General features: G+C 39.2%; 1 protein-coding gene across 2 annotated transcripts in view; it reads right to left on the minus strand.

Annotated features, from left to right (window-relative positions):
• Window positions 1-9,346, minus strand: part of SPTBN1 (spectrin beta, non-erythrocytic 1) — a 145,170-nt gene that overhangs the window by 56,025 nt on the left and 79,799 nt on the right. For both annotated transcript variants that reach the window (XM_032771742.2, XM_032771743.2), the window contains exons 3-9: window positions 8,643-8,816; window positions 7,101-7,192; window positions 4,940-5,020; window positions 3,922-4,037; window positions 2,641-2,753; window positions 1,829-2,016; window positions 793-910 (exon numbers count right to left, since the gene is read on the minus strand). In XM_032771742.2, coding sequence (XP_032627633.1) covers window positions 793-910; window positions 1,829-2,016; window positions 2,641-2,753; window positions 3,922-4,037; window positions 4,940-5,020; window positions 7,101-7,192; window positions 8,643-8,816 — 882 coding nt within the window. The remainder of the gene's footprint in view (window positions 1-792; window positions 911-1,828; window positions 2,017-2,640; window positions 2,754-3,921; window positions 4,038-4,939; window positions 5,021-7,100; window positions 7,193-8,642; window positions 8,817-9,346) is intronic.

Consider the following 9,346-nt stretch of genomic DNA (forward strand, 5'->3'; position numbering starts at 1 on the left):
GTATAAACCCTGACTGGGAACCAACAAGATTGTTCCCAGTGGCTTCACACAAACCTTCTCCTTTCCTAACTCTTTCGCATAGTGGACATTAGATCAGAGAAGCTTATGGGGCAAATTCAGGTCCCTGTTCTGCGGCCAAGGAAGACCCTTGATTCACTGTGAAACTCTGTTCTGCTTTAGCTGCCAGGGGGCTTTGATGGCTGGTAGAGTGCATTGGAAAATGGGGCTTAAGAGGTGGGGGGAATCACTAAATGTTTTTTCTGTTTTCTGTCAGAGGGCATGCCTACACAGCAGCTGGGGGTGCTAGCCACTCAAGTACAATCCCCTGTACGCAGGTGGCTAGCCCCAAGTGCCAGGGCCACACTACTATTTTTAATGTGCCAGCTTGAGCCAAGCTAGTGCGTATCTGTCTACTCGCACTGGGAAGCACAATCACAGCTGCTCTGTAAATATACCCAGTGAGTTCTAAGGGGCGGGACTAGCAAAAACAGGGCAAGGCCAGTGGATCCACATGTACACAACATCAGCCACCATTTCCCCCAGCAGAGAGAGCGTGTGCAAGTGCTGCAGATGCTGCTGCAGCCTTGAGTCTACATTAGTAGTTACCCAGTGTGGCCGGCAGGAAATGTCATTCTACCCCCTCAATCCTTTAGGATCCCCTGAGTCAAGCCAGGGGTTGTGGGGTTGGTGCGGGAGACAGTTTTCTCCCTAGCAAGCTGGAAGTAAGATTAAAAGAAAAGAAACATTTGAGATGCACATAAGGAGCTGAAAAAACAGAGTTTATGCTTTCACCTTGTTAATGTCCGAGATGAGTTTGCCCTCCCGTGGCATGTACACTTTCTGATTGTTAGCCCTCATTTTGCTTTGGATGGTGAAAAGCAGTACTTCTAAGTTTCCTTTTTCTGTAAATCTAGACAGAAATTCCCAAAAGAAAACAGGGGGTTAAAATGAGTATTTCATCACTTCTAATGAACTGAAGTGTGCTTTCTTGAAGGACTGACATTGTCCGTAGCTCAGTAATACAATTATTATTGGTCCTTTTTTTCTGTTTCATTCTGTGTGAATGCAGGAAGGACAGGAGTAGTGCCCACGAGAACCAACTGGTTCAAATGCCACAATGATTGCACAAAGTCAGTTGATTTGTTTTTCTATATTGAAATCCCTCAGGGAGGGGGTAGGCAGATTTTTTATTTCATGAACTGACCTAGTTAATCTACTGACACAGGAATTTAAGGCTAGATCCAAGGCTCACTGAAGTCAATGAGACTCCTTCTTTTGAATCAGACCTTTAGAGTACTTCTTAGAAAATACACTCATTTTATAGGCACTATGAAACCAACCACAATTGTAATGCATCTGGATGGTGATTATTATTAATGAAAACTGCATTAACAAATGATACATATTGATAGGGTCTTAACATTACATGGCAGTTTACAGAACTAGAGAGACTTAGTTTCTTGTTACATCAGCTTTTAGCATTCAAAGTTATGTTTTGTAAAACCACAGACATTTGCTCTTGATCTGGGATAAACAATGAAATCCTATCATTATTTGTGTGCTTGTATTATACAGTGCTGACATGCATAAACGCGGCATTATTGTCTGATAATGATACGCTATTGCTCCTTGTTGTACATTGCTATAAGTAGTTTTTATCTGAGATCTTGCAAATGGCATAGTATTTTCTTGTTCTACTGTGTGTGTGGGTGAGTGAAAGGGAATAAGTCACTCTTGAGTGATAAAGATCAGGACTAAGTAGAAGGTTTTTAAGCTATTTTCTAAAGATGAAATTAATAAAAAACAAAAGCAGAGTGATTGAGTTTACTTGGGTGGTTTCTCCACTGTGCGGTAAGTGTTGAATGCCTGTAGCTGCTGTTGCACACCAACCAGCGAGTTGGCAAATTTGCGATTGTTCAGGATGATAATAGTTTGTTCAATCCACTCAAGAAGGTCAGAAGCCAGCGATTCATATTTTTCAATCATCTTCTCTGTTTCAATAGCATTGTCAAGCACCTGTAACAAGCAGCATAAAACAACTGAGGAACAAGGCTAGACCAGTTCAGACGCATTTAAATCCTACATCTACGTAAAAGAGACTGTGCAGGGGGACTTAGCTTACAAATCAATGGCTAATACTGGAATACAACAGGAGATAGGATAACTGAGGAGTGGGGGCCCTGCGCTGCTCTGCAGTGAATTCCCATGATCCCAGACAAACTGAAGGGCAGGATGTGGTGATTGATTGACTGAGAAAAGAGTCCCATTCAGTCTGTCTCAAGTGCAAGGATGGTGGCTGCTGTGCAAAGTGGGAGAGAAAGCACGTGTGCTTTTTTAAAAAAGGGACTCCTCAAGGCTACAAAGAAGGGGAGAGAGAAACTCTTGGTGGTGGGGAGCAGTTAATGGGCAGGAGAAAGCCACATCTACATAAAGGTAACAAGCAAAATAAAATATCAGCTAAATGGTTTTTGTTAAGATACGGATGGAAATATCATGAAAGATTAACCACTTCCTATATTTTATAGGACTACATAGTGTTCATGTCCACGATTAGAAGTTAATATATACAATGGGCTGAAGCGCTCACTAGAAATGAGTATTTAGTTTGCTGCATCACATATAAAATCTTAGCTTGCAAACCTTTCCAATACGTTTTCCTTCAACAGCTAATGCTTTCATCTTAGAAAAGTAGTGGTAATATGTCACCACATAGGTGATAATTGACTTTTCATCAGGATGGTCAACACTGATATCTGAAAACCAAATAAGAGTTACTTTAGTATACCGTTGGATATGTGGTTTGAAACAATGCATACAGTGCTGACAATCCACTACATAAGACTCAGAGATGTGGGTTCAGTGGCCTTTCAGCTTTCCAGATTTCATCTGAAGTCTAGCCTTATGTGCCTAAACTAAAATATATTTAGTGCTTCTGTGTTAGTCTCAAATTCTTTGGTAGTGGCAAGTATAGAACTCCATGGCTACTAAGTGCTATATTTATTTAGGCTTACAGAATGCAAACTGTCATTGAAATAAAGGAGAGGGAGTCATGACCTTTTGGTTCTATTCCAACCTCTGCTGTGAGAGGCTGATATTTACCTATCTTCACAGGGATGTTGTGAGGCACAATGTTTGTCAAACGCTTAGAAGAATGATGTTATGATAGTATCACAGAGAGAAAATTCCAACGTCCAGCACCACGGAGCTATAGACTGTCACCCACAGTCATACTTAGAATTCACAAAGGCAAGCAAACCCAGTTCGATATTTGTTCAGGAGAATCCTTTAATGAGTGCAAAGGGAGAGTAAATTATTTCCTGTCCTTGCAAAAGTGCTGATGTATCGGAAAGTCAGCAAGAAGAAACTTGCCCAGTGACAACATGACCTTTATCTGTCCTGTGACACTAAAGCTCCCTATTCTAATGTTACCTTCACTTAAAACTATATGCTGCACATGAACACTAATACTCATTTGTTGGCTGAAAAAATGTTGCACAATTCTATGAAGAATGTGTCATCTATATTTTAGCTTAAAGAACTAAGTTTATCATACAGATGCCTCTTCACTGGGATGTTCTTATGTTTTATATACAAGGCCAGCATGATGGTCTATTTACAGCAAAACACTGTCACATGAGAGAATGAGAGCTCAAGTCCTGGGATCCTTGACTGGGAATGAAGGGAACTGGGATTGAAGGTCCCTTGTGGAAGGGAACATCTAGAGCTTCTCTCTGATATCCTACCTATTCTTCCTCAGAAAAATGCAGGGAGTGGCACTGATAGGAGAGAGAGCTGCATCCAATTGCCCTTCAGCACAAAAGTCTGCCACAAAACATCACCTTGGGGCATGGAGGGTTGTAAAAAAGGAATGCCATTCCTCCACATACAGCCAGTCAATGCTATAAGGGTAGGAATTCTTACCCTCCGGGTCCAGAAGCTTAGTGAGACCAAGGTGTTGCTCTGCCAGGTTAAAAGCATTCTGCAGATTGTAGTGTGCATTTGATTTCTTCAGCTTGTCAAAATCAATCAGATCAGGCCTAAAAAATAAGAAAATTCCTTGATTTCCGCAATATACATGCATGTTACTTTAAAATGAAGGAATAAAAATAAATCCGAGACACCCAAAATAGTGGTGACCTATGGAGCCAAATTCACCAGGGATGAATTTGGATCAGATTCTAACACCTTTACTCGTACTGTCCAATACTTTACTTCTCAAGTAGTCATACCCCTTTCAGTGGGACACTGAAGGAGTAAGGTACCTCACAGTATATGCCAGGGTGGCACAATCTGGCCCATGATAAAAATGGGGATAATTTACCAGGAATGAATGTGACCTAAGTGAATAAGAAAAAACAAATAATCTACAGCCAGGATTGTGCAGCCTTTACTCACATTCGTGAGCACCTACTTGTGCAAGTAGTCACCAATGTGAGCATAAGTGGTATAGTTTAGCTCCCAATGAACATTTAACTTAGGGCCAAATTCTGCCACTTACTAACACAGCGTATCACCATACTGCACAAGTAGCCCCCCATTGAGTTCAATGGTGCTAGTCAGCATAAGTAAGGGTAGCACATGCAGTTCCTAAAGAGTAACTGTTTACTTAGGTACTGCATGGACGTTGCAAGGAAAGTAGTCAATCACAATGTGATACAATCACATATGTATGATCTATACACCTGAATACAAATGTAGCCATTTTGATGTGCAACGCCAGCCACTAGCACTGGGGTGAACTGGCAGTGATATGAAAAGCTATAAAAGTCTGATTATTTTGCTGCATCTTTCGCCCATGGGACTCTGCAATGTTCTTGCAACCAATCTTCAACTCCCACAGATTTAAAAATCAAACAGCAAACTACTACACTACAAAATTGTGAGTACACAGCAAAAGTTTCATCTTTCTAAATCTACAAAGAATATCCGAAGGACATACCTGTGTTTATGGATTAGTGCGTTGAAAGCCATCCCATCCCTCCAGCTAGTTGTAAAGTTGTGAATGTTGACATTGGGATAACTGACACAACAAAAACCAGAAAGAGCATAATCAATATAGCATTCCTGCTCTGGCCTTCCATATACGTCAGTGGAAACTGGTTGTAGGAATTACAATTAGAACATAAGGGAGGGATGTTATCAACAAGCTACTAAAAGTTTCACAGTCATAATGACTGTTTTCTAATCATGTCAATAGCAAGAGGCAAGAACATCTCAGTTTTCCTTGTAACACTAAAAGAAAAGATACACATTCTACGTGTGTGTTAATAACCAATTTTTTTTAAAAAGCTAGAAAAGTAATTTTAATTTTTGGTGCCAAGTCTGCAGTCTGTATTGTTCCGATCTCCAAGTCTGAAGTCAATTCTTGACTCAACAGCTGAAAAATTATTATTTTGGAGTACTTGAAATATTAAATATTGGAGAGGGATAGGAACTGCTGGAAAAGCAAAACAGAAAGTTTAAAAGGAATGACCTTTCCCCACAAATGCTTTTAACCAAGAGCTCAAGATTATGAGTGTGACGGTCAAATTTGTGCCTAACGGATTGAGCAGATTCAAGATTCATTTTATCAGTGGTTCAGGGACTTTCAAAGATTCTGGAAAATGTTCAAGTTGTTTGCAAACTTTGGTTCAGGTGAACTCTCTGAAAGGGAGGCCTACGTTTCGCTAGAATTACTTATCTGCGCTCAATTTGCTATACATCCATTCAAGTTTCATGAAGAAAAGAAACATAGTGGATTTCTATAAATAATAGATAGCCAGTTAATAGCAAGAAGGCTACTATTTGTGAAAGGCATTCTGGAAGCACTTCTGTAAGCCTTCTTTCTGAATGTGAAAGAAATCAAAACTTTAATTGCCTAACAAATTCAAATCTGCACTAAATAATGTGTGTGGCTACCTCAGAGGCAGCAGGACACCAAGTAGTCTGTTTCAGAGAAGCAGCAACAGTCTTCCCATTGATACTCTTTTTCCTTGCAGCCCTCAAAAGATATCCTGTGGGCCAAATCCACTGAAATTTAGCATACACTACAAGATTTAACCAAGACAAGCTACAGTCCTTTGACCTTTAAAACTCTTTCCATTACATAAGGAGAATTTCATTGCATAACACTGAATTCCTATAAAAAGCGACACACTATTTCTGCAGGTTAGAAGGACTTTCAGAAGACTAGAATTGTGGTCCTCAGAATTATACCACTCTTGAGACTACAATGAACATCTTTGTTTCATTAAATCCTTTTGCCCAGCTTATGCTATCCACCAAAAAACAACCCCTGACGTCTCCACCCCAAAATGCAACCCCACAACAATCACCTCACAACCAGAAAGAGGGCAAATTATATTATTCAGATGTTAGAGTCTTCTGAGATTCTGCCTTGAAAGGAGAGCCAGATTCAAAGTTCTTTGTGTTCCAAAGATATTCTAGGCAAAGATACGGAACACCCTACTCAACAAATTCAAAAGGACTGCACTGATTTTCAACTACCTACACTTTGGCCTGCTCCCACTGAAATCAAAGAGAAATTGACACTGACTTTCATGGAAACAGCTTTTTGTTCTTAGTATATTTTCCAAAACAAAACAGCAGCCCAGGATTATATACCACAGAATCTTGTCGATCTCACAATAATAATCCAATGATCCATGAGCAGAACACCATTGTTTAGAATGACCCAAAATTCCACTGAAAACACAGAAGACTTGAGGCAAAGCTTCTGAAACAGTTAAAATGCTAGTTATTGTATCTATCAATGACCTCACAAAAAAATTACGTGAAAAAAATCTGGTCACAAACATGCCTCAGTGTCATCACAATCTCACAATATGAATGGAAAGGGGGTGTTGAGCTAGTAACCTTTACTGAATTCTCGGATTCTGATATTTAGCAAGTCGAACACATGAAAGAAAAATAAGTAAGCCAGAGTTCACTAACTTGTAAATATAAGCTTTTCATATTAATTCATCCATTTCCGTTGATTACCTTGTCTTAGTTCAATCCACTTAAGGGAAGATATGTGTTTATACATTTAAAACAATTTCACTGAAAACTCAGAATGCTCTAAGAAGAGTTTTTCAGATAATCTTTTAATCCACACTCACCCAGCTGTCTTCATCTGGCACCACAGGAGCAAAGCATCCTTAGCAGATTTCTTCTCTTTGTTGTCTTCAGTTTCAACACTGATATCTTGGATCTAAAAGTCACAAATCAGTTTTAATGAAATCAATTTGTCATTTCTCAGTCAATTATGCACATTTCCAAAGAAATAAAATAAATTAATACCAGAGCAAAAGCAACACAGAAAACCAAGGAACAGCAACGCAGAAGAACAGCAGTGCACAAATCATTTATATCACTCACTTTGAAGAAAAGTAAGATGAACAGCTTCTTTTGCCTTTAACTTACCATAAGATATTTTTAAAATTCCATCGACAAACAATTTAAAATTCACCAGAAACATCCCATTCAAATTGCCAAAACAAACCCTGTTTTATACAAAGATATGGCCTAATCTTGCGAGGTTTTCTGTGCTTCCTGCAATGTTCTGAGTACTCTCAACTCATTTCAGTGGGAGTTGAGGACGCTCAATGCCTACCGGCAGCACTCAGCATCTTGTGAGATGGAAACCTTAGGGACAGATCCTGGATACTTAGAAGACAATGTGGTTTTGTCACTAAGTTCAGTGAAACCAGAGTTTTGGCTTTAGAAGCAACACAACCGAGTATGCTGAAGTCTACTATTGACTTTTAAATAAAGATGGTTACCTACGGGCAAGTTCACGATTTTAGCCTCATAAAGTCAAAGTAAACCAAAAATATTTTACTTCGAAAACATCAGACTTTCTGGATATGCTGCAATGTTATATTTTACACTGACTTCGTATCAGGATAGCTGTAGAACACAGAAATTTTACAATAAATCTTTTCCTTACATATAAGCAACAAAAGGGAATAGCACTGTGACTGCCATAAAAGTTAACTGTGAGTTAACGGTTAGTTCAGACCAGTTTAAAAGTTAAAGAAACATTTACTTTTCAAAATTACATTCTACTCCACTGAGAGGGGAACTTTTCTCCTGTATTTCATACATATTCAAAGAACCAAAAATACTCCCACTCATTGTTTGCATGGTTTTAAGTAAAGCCATAAAACGCAAAAATATTAAGATTTTAAACAACTTTGAGGCTGTCAAGAGTAGAAAGATAAGAGAAATAAGCTTTATACATTTACACTATGGGTTACAACTAAACTGTGAAACCTCTGCAGATCACTTCCAGTGATTTTAAGTGTTTACACATCATATACTGAAATACTCTAATAATGAAAATAAAATAGTTTATTTTGTTCTCTGTGCCTTGCATTTACTGATGTTTTAGAAAATAGTATCTGAATTATAGCAGAAAACCTAGGCTGACAATTCTCAATCGCTTCCTGCTATGGATCAGTAGTGCTACTTAGGCATCAATCATGCAAACTGCTGTCCATTTCAGTAAGCTCCTGAGCATGTCCTGCTGAGTACTAAGTACTCTCAGCTCTCCTTGAAGTCAGTCAGGGGCACTTAGCACTTCTCAGGAGGTCCCCAGTAACTTGGAGGATCAGGCCCACTGAGAATAAACATGTAGAACTCAGAAGTAATTTGTTTACCTGGAATCTCAGAATAATGGTCCAAATAAGGCCAAGAGTCAGCCTGTGATTCCCATCCACAATATCATGGGATCCCATGTTTTCTAGATGTACTCTTTGTTCTTTCAGAAACTGGAGGGCTTTATCAACATTCTCCAAACAATGGATGCGCATCCTTCCCTTAGTTGGTTTGGGCTACAAAGCAAAACACAGACAGGGAAAAAAGATATTACTGAAACTGCAAAAAATGTTTCTCAACCACTCAGTCTAAACAGGTGCAGTCATCTACAATTTCCATTCTCCGTCTGGCAATATTATGTATTTGCTCTCCAGATGGGATTTAACGCTGATGACAAAATTAAAAACACAATTCATGATCTGTGGTCACACACCGTTTTAGGGGCTAAGCCTCATCTCAGGTTCTGACCCACATGAATCCCTTTCAATCTGAGGTAAGCATTTCTTCCTTGAGAGAATAGGTTTATTTACTTCTTTCTTTAAATTGTTTCCCTTGTAAAATTCATTTTTAAAAAGGATAATGTTGCTGTGTGGAAGTAACAGAGGAGGAGAAGGACCTCGGAGTATTGGTTGATCACAGGATGACTATGAGCTGCCAACGTGATATGGCTATTAAAAAAGCTAATGCGGTTTTAGGATGCATCAGGCGAGGTATTTCCAGCAAAGATAAGGAGGTGTTAGTACCATTATACAAGGCATTGCTGAGA

Source organism: Chelonoidis abingdonii, chromosome 3, assembly GCF_003597395.2.
Source record: "Chelonoidis abingdonii isolate Lonesome George chromosome 3, CheloAbing_2.0, whole genome shotgun sequence".
Taxonomy (NCBI): Eukaryota; Metazoa; Chordata; order Testudines; family Testudinidae; genus Chelonoidis; species Chelonoidis abingdonii.